Source organism: Diabrotica virgifera, chromosome 2, assembly GCF_917563875.1.
Source record: "Diabrotica virgifera virgifera chromosome 2, PGI_DIABVI_V3a".
Classification (NCBI taxonomy): Eukaryota; Metazoa; Arthropoda; class Insecta; order Coleoptera; family Chrysomelidae; genus Diabrotica; species Diabrotica virgifera.
The window spans coordinates 170,140,621-170,157,272 of record NC_065444.1 but is presented as its reverse complement, the minus strand read 5'-3'; the positions used below and the strand labels follow the sequence as shown (position 1 = coordinate 170,157,272).

Sequence of the window (16,652 nt, the reverse complement as noted above, 5' to 3'; positions counted from 1 at the left end):
AAGCAGAATGTATATCGGGACCAATCGCCACCGAAGTACCCAGCCAGGACCTTCTAAAAGACAACGGCTCATATAATTTTATACAACATTTTGTATTTTAATTTGTAATATTATTATTGTAATATTATTAATCACGATATTTTAAGTTTAATTTTGTTAGAGTCCTACCTTTTGTAATACTGAATTTGTACAATTTCGACCTTTTTTTCTTTTGAATTATTTGTGCAGAAAAAAAAACTAGGAGAAATTTATCAAATGACAGCATTCTAATAAAAATAAAGTTTTGAAATGTAAAAAGTGGGTTTGCAGAGACCGTTAAAAATTGGCAATTTTCAACTTGCACTCTAGACCGAAGGGTGCGTCTGAAAAAAAGTAAATAGTGATGTTTGTAGAGAATTTTAAGTACTTTAATTTCTGTTAAGAAACCATTTACTAAAAGTTAATAGTTTTCGATATTTAAGTAAAGAAGCGGGAAAACGCAGAAATTTTTCGCTTTTTTCGCGATTTATACTGAATGTTCCGTCACGAAATTTTGTCCGCAAACCTCATATTCGAATTCAGCAGCCCTAAATCATCATCATCAATGGTGCTACAGCCCTATCAAAGAGCCTCGACCTTCCCAAGTCTATTACGCCAGTCAGTCCTATATATTGCCAACCGTTGCCAGTTTGCTGCGCCTATTTTTCTTCCATCCTCATCTACACCATCTTTCCATCTAAGTTTTGGCCTACCCCTATTTCTACTTCCCACAGGTTGTGACATAAGGATTCTTCTAGGAGGGTTGTTATGCTGTGATATTGCTAGATGTCCTGCATATCTTAGTCGTCCTATTCTTATAAGAGATACTACGTCTTTTCCACAAAATATATGTTTATATCTGTGGTATACCTCGTAGTTGTACCTCCTCCTCCAAATACCATTTTCACAGATGCCACCGAATATGCCTCTCAGGATCCTTCGTTCAAAGCAGCCCTAAATACATATATTATATAATGAAAGAAATTAGAAGTACCGCAAAACTTTCCCACTAGAGGGCTCGTAGAGTACAAATTTACTGAATTATAAGGGATAAAATCGTCGCTGAACTTCTATTGATATCCGATGGTGTATATTATGTCCCCTGTATAGAGTAAATCTAAGATTGAAATAATTTCACTACTTTGGGAGACACTGGATAGTATAATATTATTTACTATTTTTATTAAAAATTTACTACAATTTCAATAGAAAACAATTTTTTGCTGTTTCTCATATGGTCACTTAGGCCTTTAGAATAAGAGACGTCCTCTAAATACACCTCTAAATAGGTACAAAGTGTACAATATAAAGACCTTTTGGAGGCTTCCACCTAACACGGGGTACATTCATAATCTGAATAATATTGATGATGCTCTTAACTGATATAAAAGAAATAACATACAACAAATAAATACAAATATTGTTCCCCACAACAATGGCATTAGAAAATTACAAATACTACTAGATGCATGATGATTACCCGCCATAATGACTATGGAGCTTTGAAATAATGAGTGATATTCACTATAACATTTGTAACGCACAATAATATGTACCTTAATATTTTATGAATACAGGTTGTTTATGAAAACATCTTTTCCTAATCTCATAGTGAAAGATTAAAGGTATTATTGTGTTAGAAAAAAATTAATACCATGTTGTTGATTACTTGTCTCAGAATATAAAAAAATAAACATATTTCAACACCTAATCTGATTAAGTATTCATATAAATCAATATTTAAGAGATGTATTGTTGTATTTTCATTGATTGCATACCAGAGTTTTGTGTATCAAATATACAACAACGTGAAAATTATATTTTATATTGATGACCATGAAAGTTTTACTATTGTTAGCAATTTTTGTACCATTTGTGGTAGGCCACGATGTGAAGATTACAGAACTACTCTCTCAAGAAATCTTGAGAGATGTTGATGTTGAATTATTACTAAAGGAAATGGAGACAATTTATTTATTTGAAAAAAAGAGGTATGTGTTATTTATTTAATTATGTATGAACATTGACACTCATCTTTTATCTCTAACGAGCTTTTTTTCTTTACGAGCTTTAATTTAATGTTGTGTTTATATGGAATTAGCCACAGTTAGGTTGTAATGACAATTACATATTTTTACCTAAAATACTTAACGTTTCGATTTCCACTCCGGAAATCGTTGTCAAAAGGTATTAAAAACAATAATTTGTTAATAAAGTGTGTGCAATCACAACCACCAGATTATTGTTATTATTGAGGTTGTATCACACTCTTGTCAACAAAAGATTGTACTTTGCATATAATGGTTGTAGGCAACAGCCAGCTATGGGTGGAGCGATATGATAGTGGTTGTCTTTAGGCTCTATGATACACCAAATTATGATTATTGTATGGCTTTTTTAATAGATGTAACGAAAATAGACAAAGTACTAAGAAGAATGCAATTAAAATGTTCAAAATCCTAAAGCATTCGGTACTGATTAATAGGGAACTTACATAAAATTTTAAATTTGGAAAAAATGGTATAAATCACAACAGAACATAATTTAGAACCTGTATCAAAAATAAAAAAGGTTTGTTTGTCTTTCGTTTGGCCCCTAAAGACGACTAAAAATTCAACTTATACCAAAACGCATCGTGACGTCACAGGGTTGTATGTTTACATTCTACACCAATTGTATTATATAATTTTAAATTAGACATTATAAACGTCAGTAGAAAATACAGTTATGTGACGTTACAAATGTTTTTGATCGTTTGAACTTATTCATAGAAAATTTGTACTTTTACAAAATGGTTTTATTTTCAATAGTAAACCTTCTTTCCTTTCCTTCAAAAACTTTATCAAACTGCAATCTCAACAAACTGGTATATTTTATTACAGTGACATACGATAAGTGTCATTGGAATATAAATATTTTTCCTTCATTCCCCGACGACGGTCTGGCTAAATACCCAAGTAGGTGGAGGCCAATAAACTAAAGAAGAAGAAATATAACCATAAATTGAACCACATAGTCAAACTCTGTGACGTCACGGGTCGTTTAAACTATTTTAAGATAAAGAAGACTTTAAATTTGTACTTCTAAGTTATTATGAGTTTTTGAAGCGTGAAATTTTGGAAATCTCATTTTTATGCAAAACCGAACATTATTATGTAATAAAAAAAATGTGAAAATTCCCTATTTACTGCTAAAATTTTTAAGAAAAGAGGTTATACAAACTGATTTGAATCTGGAACTCTATCGTTAATATTATTTATCCCCAATTTTACCTTTATTAATAAAACTAATTTTGTTCTGAAGCTATTTCCTTGTGGCATTTTTATGATTAACTATTTAGATGGGAAACAAGCCACAATTAAATTGAAAAATAATTTTATTAACGTTTCGAAGCCCAAATCGTGTTTCGTTGTCAAAATACAAAATACTACTAAAATACACAAAAATGTTGTTGCTAAGTAAAAAAATTCTTCTAATAATTTATTTAATCTGACTTATTTATATTGGCAATTCAGACGTATATTATACATTTTAAAGTAGAATACTTTGAAATGATATCACCAATATTTATGAGTTGCGTTCCTGGGACGACTTTACTAAAAGATTATTATTACTTATTGTATATCTATGTATTATTAATATTATTTATAATTTAAACATATTAAAGTCAGAATTTGGTATTAGTTTTTTTGAAAGTAAATTAAATGTAAGAGCAAATACTTACGATGTCGGGATAGTATCACGAGGTTTTTCCTGGTTTTCCCTCGTGATTTACTATGGAATCTCTAACACGAGAATTTTACTGTCATCGTTGCATTTGGTTGTCTTTTTAAACACAGATCACATGTTATGATTTTTTGTGGCGGATATTCTTGAGTTGGGATTGATTCCATGTAATCGGATGAACTATCTTTTAGTAAAGTCGTCCCAGGAACGCAACTCATAAATATTGGTGATATCATTTTAAAGTCTTCTACTTTAAAATGTATAATATACGTCTGAATTGCCAATATAAATGAGTCAGATTAAATAAATTATTAGAAGAATTTTTTTACTAAGCAAAAACATTTTTGTTTATTTTAGTAGTATTTTGTATTTTGACAACGAAACCCGATTTGGGCTTCGAAACGTTAATAAAATTATTTTTCAATTTAATTTTGGCTTATTTCCCATCTAAATAGTTAATCCTAAAACTAATTTGATGTATCAAACAGCTACTGGAAAACAAATGTCGATTTGTTTTATTATTATCAAGATTTAGCCATACGGTTCACACTCCCTCTAAGGGGAAAATTGACTCATCCCAGATACCTACGGTATTAAAAGGATTGAGCTCTGGTGGGACTCTTCCCGTGTTGTCGAGCCCTAGGTGACTTGGTATGCAGGTGTATCTCCCAAAAATTTTCGTACACATCTGGCCGTTGCGAGTAGTACAGCTTTCTGCATGGTCTTGTAAAGATGTTCATTTTATTATTATCCAGATTTAGCTATACGGCCCGCACTCGCTCTAAGGGGAAAATTCACTCAACCCAGATACCTAGGGTATCAAAAGGATTGAGCTCTGGTGGGACTCTTTCCGTGTTATCGAGCCCTAGGTGACTTGGTACGCCGGAGTATCTCCCAAAAATTTGCGCACGCATCTGGAGGTCGAGAGTAGCACAGCTTTCTACATAGTCTTGTAAATATGTTCATTTAGACCCAGCTTTTTGATGTTTTCTATGAGGTTCTTTGGAATGACTCCAGTAGTAGAAAGAATAATAGGTATTGTCTGGGTACTTTCCATTCTCCATTGTCTTCTTATTTGTATTTCGGGATCTCTATACTTGGCGATTTTTTCGTTGTGCTTAACACGCAGATTATTGTTGTTAGGTATCGCCAACTCTATTAATGTTGTTTGCCTAGTAAGTTTTTTAACTAGTATGAGATCCGGTCTATTATGCACCACTGTTTGGTCTGTGAGCACAGTGCGATCCCAGTATAGCTTGTAGTTGTCGTTTTCAAGCATTCTATGAGGGACATATTGATAATAAGGAAGATGATCGGTTTGGAGAAGTCCAAGTTTGTTAGCTAGTTCTTGGTGGAGAATCTTTCCTACTGAGTCATGGCGTTCTTTATAATCAGTTCCGACAAACGCCAGGCAGCCCCCGGTAAGATGTTGGATGGATTCTTGGGCTTGACATCCATATCGGCATTTGTCGTTTTGGACCTGAGGATCTTTTACAATGTACTTCAGGTAATTTCTAGTTGGAATAACCTGATCCTGAATGGCAAGTAGGAAACCTTCTGTCTCGGGAAACATCTTTCCTGATACCAACCAATAGTTCGACGCTCTACTGTCGACATATTCTTGGTTGACCTCATTGAGATGCAGTCCATGCAGTGGTTTACCCATCCAGGTGCGCATTTTTTCGTCCTTAGATAGGTGGTTTATGCGCATTTCTTGTTCCCTCAGTTTAAGCGGCATTGAGTCATCTACTGCGCAGATTGCACGATGTAAAGTAGATGATTCAGCCTATGCCTGAAAATAAGTTCTTAAGTTAGCCACTTGTTTATCCAATTGCTCACCTATGTCCATGAGTCCTCTTCCTCCTAGATACCGCGGTAATGTTGTTCTCTCTACTGCACTGCGAGGATGATGGTTGTGTGCCTTTGTAAGAAGTGTTCTTGCTTTCCGCTGAAGACTTTCTATATCGGTTTTTGACCACTTGATAATACCAAATGAGTAGCTAAGCGCGGAAAAGGCGTACGTATTTAATGCCTTAAACAAATTTTTACTATTGAGATATGACCGATTAAGCTGTCTTACCCTTCGTACAAATTCAGAAGTTATTTCAGTTTTCATCTGTTTATGGTCAATTTTCCGCGCTTGCTTTACACCGAGATATTTATACATATCATTTTCACCCATGGCCTCGATGTTCTGGCCATTTTGCATATCGAAACCACCGGGCTGAACCTGTCCTCTGACTATATTTAAAATACGGCACTTGTCTAGACCGAAGTGCATACTAATATCATTAGAGAAGGTTTCTACAGTTTTTAGCATCTGATCTAGGTGTTTTCGAGTTGAAGCCATTAATTTTAGATCATCCATATACAACAAATGATTAAGCTTCTCTACAACAATATTGTTATTTTTGATGCTAAAGCCTGAGTCAGTGGAATTCAGTAGCTGAGATAGTGGGTTCATTGCTAGGCAGAACCAAAGTGGACTCAAGGAGTCCCCCTGGAAAAGTCCCCGGTTAATTGGTATATCTTCAGTTTCGATATTGTTTTTACCGGGTATTTGTTATCCAGATTTAGCCATACGGCTCACACTCCCTCTAAGGGGAAAATTGACTCATCCCAGATACCTACGGTATCAAAAGGATTGAGCTCTGGTGGGACTCTTTCCGTGTTATCGAGCCCTAGGTGACTTGGTATGCAGGTGTATCTCCCAAAAATTTTCGTACACATCTGGCCGTTGCGAGTAGTACAGCTTTCTGCATGGTCTTGTAAAGATGTTCATTTAGACCCAGCCTTTTTATGCTTTCGAGGAGGTTCTTCGGAATGACTCCAGTAGTAGATATAACAATAGGTATCGTCTGGGTACTTTGCATTCTCCATTGCCTTCGTATTTGAATTTCTAGATCTCTGTACTTGGCGATCTTTTCAGTGAATTTACTACGTAGATTATTGTTGTTAGGTATCGCCACATCAATTAGTGTTGTTTGTCTTGTTAATTTATTAACTAGTACGAGATCTGGTCTATTATGTGCCACTGTTTGGTCTGTGAGCACAGTGCGGTCCCAGTATAGCTTGTAGTTGCCATCCTCAAGCATACTCTCAAGGAAGTATTGATAATACGGGAGATGGTCCGTTTGGAGAAGTCCCAGCTTGATAGCTATCTCTTGATGAAGGATTTTTCCCACTGCGTCATGCCGTTCCTTGTATTCAGTTGCAGCAAATGCCTGGCAGCCCCCTGTAAGATGTTGGATGGTTTCTTGGGCTTGACATCCATATCGGCATCTGTCGTTTTGAACCTGAGGGTCTTTGATGATATATTTCAGGTAGTTTATGGTTGGTATAACCTGATCCTGAATGGCCAGTAATGAACCCTCCGTTTCAGGGAACATCTTTCCTGATGTCAACCAGTAGTTCGACGCTATATTGTCGACATAATCTTGGCTGACCTCATTGGGATGTCGCCCGTGCAAAGGTTTACCCATCCAGGCGCGCACTTTTTCGTCCTTCGTAAGGTGGTTTATGCGCAGTTCTGCTTCCCTCAGTTTGATCGGTGTTATGTCATCTACTGCGCAGATAGCGCGATGTAGAGTAGATGTCTCAGCCTGCATCTGAAAATAAGTTCTTAAATTAGCAATTTGTTTATCTAATTGCTCACCTATATCCATAAGTCCTCTTCCTCCTAAATACCGGGGTAATGTCGTTCGTTCTACTGCACTTTTAGGGTGGTGTTTTTGTGCCTTTGTGAGGTGTGTTCGTACTTTTCGCTGAAGATTTTCTATATCCGTTTTTGTCCACTTAACAATACCAAATGAATAGCTAAGCGCGGAACAAGCGTAGGTGTTTAGTGCCTTAAACAAATTTTTACTGTTAAGCTGTGAACGAAGCAGCTGTTTTACCCTTCTTATAAACTCAGTAGTTATCTCAGTTTTCATTTGCTTATGGTCAATTTTCCGCGCCTGCTTTACTCCAAGATATTTGTACATATCGTTGTCGCCCATGGCCTCGATGTTCTGGCCATTTTGCATATCGAATCCACCGGGCTGTACCTTTCCTCTGACTATATTCAAAACACGGCACTTGTCTAGACCGAACTGCATACTAATATCATTAGAAAATGTTTCTACAGTTTTTAGCATCTCTTCTAGGTGTTCTTGAGTGGAAGCCATTAATTTCAAATCATCCATATACAACAGATGATTGAGCTTCGCTACCACAGTATTATTGCTTTTAATGCTAAAACCTGAGTCAGTGGAGTTTAAGAGCTGGGAAAGGGGGTTCAAAGCTAAACAGAACCACAATGGACTCAACGAGTCTCCTTGAAATAGGCCCCGGTTGATTGCGATATTTTCGGTTTCGATATTGTTTTCACCAGGTATTTGGAGGTGAATTTTAGTCTTCCAATCTCTCATTATATGTCTTAAAAAGGTCACTATTTGTTATTATTATCCAGATTTAGCCATACGGCTCACACTCCCTCTAAAGGGGAAAATTGACTCATCCCAGATACCTACGGTATCAAAAGGATTGAGCTCTGGTGGGACTCTTTCCGTGTTATCGAGCCCTAGGTGACTTGGAATGCAGGTGCATCTCCCAGAAATTTTCGTACGCATCTGGCCGTCGCGAGTAGTACAGCTTTCTGCATGGTCTTATAAAGATGTTCATTCAGACCCAGCTTTTTTATGCTTTCGAGGAAGGTCTTCGGAATGACTCCAGTAGTAGAAATAATAATCGGTATCGTTTGGGTACTTTGCATTCTCCATTGCCTTCTTATTTGAATTTCTAGATCTCTGTATTTGGCGATCTTTTCAGTAAATTTACTACGTAGATTATTGTTGTTAGGTATCGCCACATCAATTAGTGTTGTTTGTCTTGTTAATTTATTAACTAGTACGAGATCTGGTCTATTATTTGCCACTGTTTGGTCTGTGAGCACAGTGCGGTCCCAGTATAGCTTGTAGTTGCCATCCTCAAGCATACTCTCAGGGACGTATTGATAATACGGGAGATGGTCTGTTTGGAGAAGTCCCAGCTTGATAGCTATCTCTTGATGAAGGATTTTTCCCACTGCATCATGCCGTTCCTTGTATTCAGTTGCAGCAAATGCCTGGCAGCCCCCTGTAAGATGTTGGATGGTTTCTTGGGCTTGACATCCATATCGGCATCTGTCGTTTTGAACCTGAGGGTCTTTGATGATATATTTCAGGTAATTTCTGGTTGGTATAACCTGATCCTGAATGGCAAGTAATGAACCCTCCGTTTCAGGAAACATCTTGCCTGATGTCAACCAGTAGTTCGACGCTATATTGTCGACATAATCTTGGCTGACCTCATTGGGATGTCGCCCGTGCAGAGGTTTACCCATCCAGGCGCGCACTTTTTCGTCTTTAGTGAGGTGGTTTATGCGCATTTCTGGTTCCCTCAGTTTGATCGGTGTTGTGTCATCTACTGCGCAGATAGCGCGATGTAGAGTAGATGTCTCAGCCTGCATCTGAAAATAAGTTCTTAAATTAGTAATTTGTTTATCTAATTGCTCACCTATATCCATAAGTCCTCTTCCTCCTAGATTCCGTGGTAATGTTGTTCTTTCTACTGCACTTTTAGGATGGTGTTTTTGTGCCTTTGTGAGGTGTGTTCGTACTTTTCGTTGAAGAGCATCTATATCTGTTTTTGTCCACTTAATAATACCAAATGAGTAGCTAAGCGCGGAACATGCGTAGGTGTTTAGTGCCTTAAACAAATTTCTACTGTTAAGGTGTGAGCGAAGCAGCTGTTTTACCCTTCGTATAAACTCAGTAGTTATCTCTGTTTTCATTTGTTTATGGTCAATTTTCCGCGCTTGCTTTACTCCAAGATATTTATACATATCGTTTTCACCCATGGCCTCGATGTTCTGGCCATTTTGCATATCAAATCCTCCGGGCTGTACTTTTCCTCTGACTATATTTAAAATACGGCACTTGTCTAGTCCGAAGTGCATACTAATATCATTAGAAAAAGTTTCTACAGTTTTTAGCATCTCGTCGAGTTGGTTTCGAGTGGAAGCCATTAATTTCAAATCATCCATGTACAATAAATGATTAAGCTTCGCCACCACATTGTTGTTATTTTTGATGCCAAAACCTGCATCTGTGGAGTTCAATAGCTGAGATAGTGGGTTCATAGCTAGACAGAACCACAGAGGACTCAACGAATCTCCTTGAAACAGGCCCCGGCTGATTGCGATATTTTCAGTTTCGATGTTACTTTCACCAGGTATTTGAAGGTGAATTCTGGTTTTCCACTTTGTTATTATATGTTGTAAAAAGGTCACTATATTATCATCGACTTTATATATTCTCAATATATCTATAAGCCATTCATGCGGCACTGAATCAAAGGCCTTCTTGTAATCAATAAAAGCAGTAAATAAGTTCCTCTTTTTGGAATATGCTTGATTAGAAATGACTGAATCAATGATAAGTTGTTCTTTGCAACCCATGGAACCCTTAGCACATCCTTTCTGTTGAGGCTCTATGATATTGTTCAGAGCACAGTGTTGGTAGATACGCCGGGCTACACAGGATGTGACCAATTTATACAAAGTTGGAAGACAAGTAATTGTGCGGTATTTTGCTGGATCTTGGGTGTTATTTTGATCCTTCGGTATTAAATAAGTGGTTCCCTGAGTTAGGAATGATGGTATATCCTGCGGATTAGAAATAACATGATTAATTAGTGTTGATAAGCATTCATGAACACTCCAAAACTTCTTGAGCCAAAAGTTTTGAACTCCGTCTGGTCCAGGAGATTTCCAGTTATGAAGCTCTTTGATGATATTTGAGACTTCTTCAGTGGTGAAGGGTTCGTAGAGAGTAGTAGTGTAGTGTTGGCAGTTCTGTGCCGTATCTTCTATCCATACTGCATTGTTGTTAAGAGCAGCTGGTGTGGAAAGTTGATTTCCCCAAAACTCATGAATTTCTTCTTGGTTTGGATAAGACTTATCGAGTTTTTCTACGGCGGAATTGAGTTTCCGATAGAACGCCTTCTCAGCAGTCTCAAAAAGGGCATTGTCGGATTTTCGGTTGTTACTCACTTTGTACCTTCTTAGTCGTCCTGAATAAACTGAGAGTCTTTGTTTTAATGTATCCAGGCACTGTTGGGCTGTGTTGTTTTCTGGATCGTATCTTGAGTGTATTGCAGTATTCCGTATTATTTCTTCAGCTCTCCTGATGACTCTTGTACTTCTTACACCTCGTATATATTCTGTGACTTGACCAATGTCCCTACGCAGCAATTCAATCTTTCCGAGCAGTCTTTTTTCCCAGGGTGCAATTCTGCTACCAGTCCTTTCGTTATTAGTACCCCGTCGTGTTCTGATCTTAATGCCCATTACATTAGCAATTGCTGTTGCTGCACAGTAGATTAGCATGTGCAGATACTCTAATGTGTGGGCTTCTACGACATAATTGGGTAGGACTTCAGTGTTCACAATTTATAACAGCACACCTAGTCTCTTACAAGAGTTTATTCGTGGTAGCGGTGGTCTGCTAAGTGGGTTTGTTCCATTAAACTCTTGTACAGCACGTGCCATTTCGCTTACTAGGTTATCATGTAGCTCGTTGTTTTCCTGCTCTGTATTGTCAGGTTGAGTTTCTTGTATGGCAAGCTCAGGAATCTGCTCATGCACTTCATTGGGGACTTGATCTTCAATTACAACATCGTTATGGATCTCCCGTTCGACTTCGCTTCTGATGATATTGCGTCTAGTCTCTGGGATAAGGTTGTTTCTTATAATTACCCGGTATTGGTCTGATACTCGTTGCTCCGATACTTGAATATCTGGGTACGTCCTGCAAAATTCGGCATACAGCTGTTGTCGGTAGCCGATTGTTTCTTGACCGAGGTTTGTCACCTTGTAGTAGAAGCGCAAAATGTTTTCATTAATGGACACAGTCCATTTCATGCGCTGCCTCGGTCGTCCCGCTTGAGTGAGCGCCGGCTGATGATCCAGCGCAGCACCTTCGGCGGGTGGAGCTCTTGTTGTTGTTTGGCTCGCTTGTGGTTGTGGTTGTGGTTGGGCTGTAGCTGATTGTATGACAGGGGCCCGCCTCCTCAACACCCTGCCACCGACGTCCCGCATGCTGTCACGTCCAGCGCCGGCTCCAGACGTGCCCTGGCGATCCCCAGGCAGCGATCCTAAACATAAATTATTATTCTCCATTCTCATGGGTGTGCATTTTATACCTACTGCCAGGTGTCAGTTTTTGTTCCACGGCAAGTATCCCTGCTACTCTCTGGGTATTGGCGCTACTCTTATTATTATTATTATTATTATTATTATTATTATTTGTTTTATTATTTTGGTTGAAAGGTAACCCACAAATCAACTTTTTTCAGGAAGGAGGAAAAACGTGTCATTTAAGCAATTTAATGAGGTAAATGATTGATATATAAATTAAAGAAAAAATTATTAGGTTAATTCATCATTATTTATTTAAATGGAACGTTTTATCTAATTCCTGAAAAATTGTGGCTGTGGGTTACAACCTTTTACCTTTCAACCATCGAAATAATGGATAGGTACAGATTAGATAATAAAAAATAAATCTGAAACAATACAATGCTGGATCTAATCCAAGTTAGTAATTATTCAAGTACCTCTTGTAACCAAACTCTTTGTAGCCTAACTTTATCAATGCCTTGTTTATAATCAATGAAATAAACATAAGGATCAACAACATAACAACGCTAAATAACTGACATACCGAATAAAACCCCGCGTGTTGGATATAAAACAATAGAAAATTAAGGTCTAAAGTAGTTTTATTTTTTCCACGTGTGCGGCAAATTAACTTTAATTATATATAAGGTATAATTATAAGTTTTAATTAAGGTAAATAAGTTATAAGTAATTATAACAAATAATTGTTAGATACAATATTGAAACATTGTGTCCTACTTTGTTGTTTCTGATGGTTAGGCAACGAGACGTTACAAAGAGATTAACATCAATCAAAATCAAACAAACAATAAGATAAGGGGCAAAATTTTGTCCTGCCTTGTTTTTTCTGATCCTGTTTTGTTTTTTCTGATCGATAGCGAACGAGACGTTAAAAATAGGTTAACGTCAATAAAAGTCAACCAAATAATAAGACAAGGGGGCAACATTTTGTCCTGCTGTGTTTTTTTGATCGTTAGCGAAAGAGACGTTAAAAAGAGTTTAACATCAATCAAAGTCAACCAAAGAATAAGACAAGCTTTTCTCCCACCTTTTTTAAATATTCAAATTCATCGATATATGATTATTACATTGGTTTTTGCTTAGTTTTTTCGGCAACAGTATAAAAATTTACCTCAACCAATCTTTCATCTCATATGGTTCCAGATTTCCAAATATATAAACTGCTTGATACGCCTTAAGGTGCCACGGCTTGGAAATTTTCCACTGCTTTCCTCCATTTTCCTCTGTCTATTGCCGCAGTTCTCTAATTTGATATCCTGATTGTTTCAAGGTCTTCCTTTCACGCTTCTATCCACTTTTTCCGTAGTCGTCCTCTTCTCTTTTTTCCTTCCCTCCTCAACAGCGAATCCTTTGCCCAGCTTGCATCAGCCATTCTCGCAAGATGTTCCAACGATCTATATCTCTTTGATCACACGATCTGACTAATTTCTGGTTACCGGTACAGCTCTATGATCTCCGCATTTATTCGTCTCTTCCAAACAGCTTCATCATCTTTTACTCCCTCGAATATCTTCCTTAGAACACTCCCCTCTTAGAGTTTCAGCATTTGATTTTTGTTCATAACTCATGTTTCGCTGCCGCAATGGAATGTGGGCTGGATCACTGTTCGGTATAGTCTCAATTTTCCCTCTCCGAAAATTTTTTTGCGCTTAGTAATTTCTGTACGGCTCTTCCTTCCTCTAGAAATTCGGTTCTGAATTTCTTGGCTTTCTTCCCATTTACTTCTCAGGGTTACTCCTAGATGCTCAAAGTGCTTCACCTAGGTATTTGAAGCAATACTCTTTACTCTCGATGTTTGTGGTAGTCTTCAGTTATGTGTATTCATATGTGATTCATACCCATTACCGTAGTACCTACTTTGTTTTTTACTCATTAATAATCAGTCCATACTGCTTAGGCTTAGCTTTAAGGAGACTGAAAATCCTCAGCAGTTCCCTTTATAGTATTTTAGAACTAAGCAGTTTTTTAGTTGCGTAGTATGCTTGTTTTGCTTTTTTAGTCTGTTCTTTATTTATTCTCTTACATCATTATTTTTGGTAACTAACGTCTGCCCTAAAAGTTTTGGCACAAAATTCATTGGCTTTAATTTTAACAAAAACAAAATAATATCCAGTTGCCTTTGGAAACAAAAGCTTCTTTATATTGTATACTTTCAGTTAAGTTTTATTTATTTTGAATTTTTCGTTTTAAGATGTAGTATAAATTAGAAATAAAAAAAGTATCTACAAGTTGGTTGGGCGTGCACTCAAAGCTGAAATCTGTCGAATATTTCAGAATGAAAACAATTAACGCAGAAACTTTTATAGAACAAAAACGGAATGTAAGCAGGGAATACCATGGCTGAAGCTACTAAAATGTGGAAGACCACGTGTATTTACTGCACAGAAGTCAGAGAGATTGGTGAAAAAAAAAAAAAACAAAAAACTACCTTGGAATGGAAACTAATAGAAGATTGGCTCGTCAATACAGATCTTCGAAGAGTACGATACCGTTGGAATTGAGGAGAAATGGTCTTAAATATTTAAAGAGACATAAATGCCTTAAATACTCTCATGCGCAACTTCTTCAGCCCTAGCATCATATTATTACTAAAAAGGATTAACCAAGACTGGCTTCTGTACAACACCAAATACCTTTTGTTCCCAAAAATGATAATCTGCCGAACTTGCCCCAGGCTCGCCCAATAGAGGATTTTTGAGCTTTATTGTCTAGGAAAGTTTATCATGGAGGCTGGGAAGCCCAAGATGAATAACAATTAAGACGGCGAATTTACAACCAAGAGAAATTGATCTGAATTCCGCCCAGGACCTCATGAAAGACATTCGTAGAAATTTGCGCCTAGTAGAGAAGAATGGGCCATTCCACATAATCTGATAGTATAGTTTTAGTTAAGCATTGAGTTATAATTTATGATAACTAGTTAGTGTTTAGATACATTTTTTCATCAACAAAAAATTTCCAGAAATATTTTGTGCCAAAACTTTTAGGACATACGTTAGGGATCCTAAGTACGTAAACCTTCCTAAAGCTGTAGAGACCTGTTTGGAAGAAGTTTATTTTGTTTCGTCTTGCCCTTGATGTAAGCATATGTTTGGCTTTAGTCTAAATTATCCTCTATTTCTATATTTATTTTTTATATTCAACAGTTCAGAAAAATCACTCTCACATAAGCATCTAGTGATCTTCTTCTTCTTCTTCAAGTGCCATCTTCGTTCCGAAGGTTGGCGATCATCAGGGCTATACGTATTTTCGAAACTGCTGACCGAAACAATTCGTTGTTGCTACAGCTATACCATTCCCGTAGATTCTTTAGCCAGGAGTTTCGTCTTCTTCCTATGGACCTTTTTCCTGCTATCTTCCCCTGTATAATTATTCGAAGCAGTTCATATCTTTCGCCTCTTGTAGTGTGTCCCAAATATTGCAGTTTTCGTTTTTTTGATCGTAAATATGACTTCCTTGTCTTTATTCATTCTTCTCAAGACCTCTACGTTTGTGACTCTCTCCGTCCATGATATTCTCAAGATTCTGCGATACATCCACAGTTCAAATGCCTCAAATTTTTTGATATCAATCTTTTTCAGCGTCCATGACTCCATTCCGTAGAACAGCACAGAAAGTACGTAACATCTCATCAGGCGAAGTTTCATTTCAAGGCTCAAATCTCTTCCACAGAACACTCTCTTCATTTTAGTGAATATGGATCTGGCTTTTTCTATTCTTTCTATTCTATCATCTAGTGATAAATAACCACAAAACAGGAACAGGAACAACACTTTCAGGAATTGGATTGTCACTATTTAGAGGACTAGGAAAGATGACCGCGCATAGGGATAAGGCAAAGAGAATGATGATGACTGTTTAGAGGACTATACCATAAAAGTATACTGTACTACGGCGGTCCGATAAGTACTTAGCCTTTAAAAGGAGAACTAAAATTTTGGAGTAGTGGTTTATTTCTGAACGTGAGTTCCTGTTAGTTCGGTAGACATGACCCAATCATGCTCCACCTCCTTTAACCTATCTGAAAAATACATTTTCTCGAGGTCTGCAAAATAGGTGGTGATGAACTTCCCATTCGACTTAAATTTCTGCCCGGGCGAATGATTTCTACAAATTTGGAAACAAATATAAGTCATACAGGGCCAAATCTTGAGAATACGGTGATGGGACAGCAATTCGTAGCCGAATTCGACCAATTTGGCCATGGCGTCGGCAGAGGTATGAGCCGATGAGCTATCATTGTGGAAGAGTTTGGCGTCTTCCCCAATTAGTGGCAATTAGGGCTGTTTTTTGTAAAATTCTGCGTCAAATCCGCCCAATAATGCTGGAAAGTAAAGCCCTATGACCGTTTTGATCTATTACTGGAAGTTTATACAGACCACTTCTTGTGAATCCCAGAAAATTGTGGGCCTCACCTTTCCGGACGATTCGACAGTCTTCGCCCTCTTCGGAGCACGTTAGCGGGGTTATGTTCACTGTTATGTATCGACTGTTCCTTGGTGTCTGGTGTACGAGTATACCAGTGGTACCATGTTTTGTCGGAGGTTATGAAACAATATATATGTAAACTTCTTTTGATTAAGCCTCAGATACTGCTCTAAAGTGGTTTCATGGTTGCGCTTACTGTCCATGTGAGCCTGTGAGCAAATACGCACCCATCGCGCTGACAGCTTTCTTGTGCCCAAAA

The 16,652-nt window shown here is 37.4% G+C and overlaps 1 protein-coding gene across 1 annotated transcript in view; it reads left to right on the top strand.

Annotated features, from left to right (window-relative positions):
* The first annotated feature begins 1,775 nt into the window (after window positions 1–1,775).
* Window positions 1,776–16,652, top strand: part of LOC114333561 (uncharacterized) — a 74,327-nt gene continuing 59,450 nt past the window's right edge. Inside the window, exon 1 of the mRNA XM_028283452.2 lies at window positions 1,776–2,009. Coding sequence (XP_028139253.2) covers window positions 1,849–2,009 — 161 coding nt within the window. The 5' untranslated portion in view covers window positions 1,776–1,848. The remainder of the gene's footprint in view (window positions 2,010–16,652) is intronic.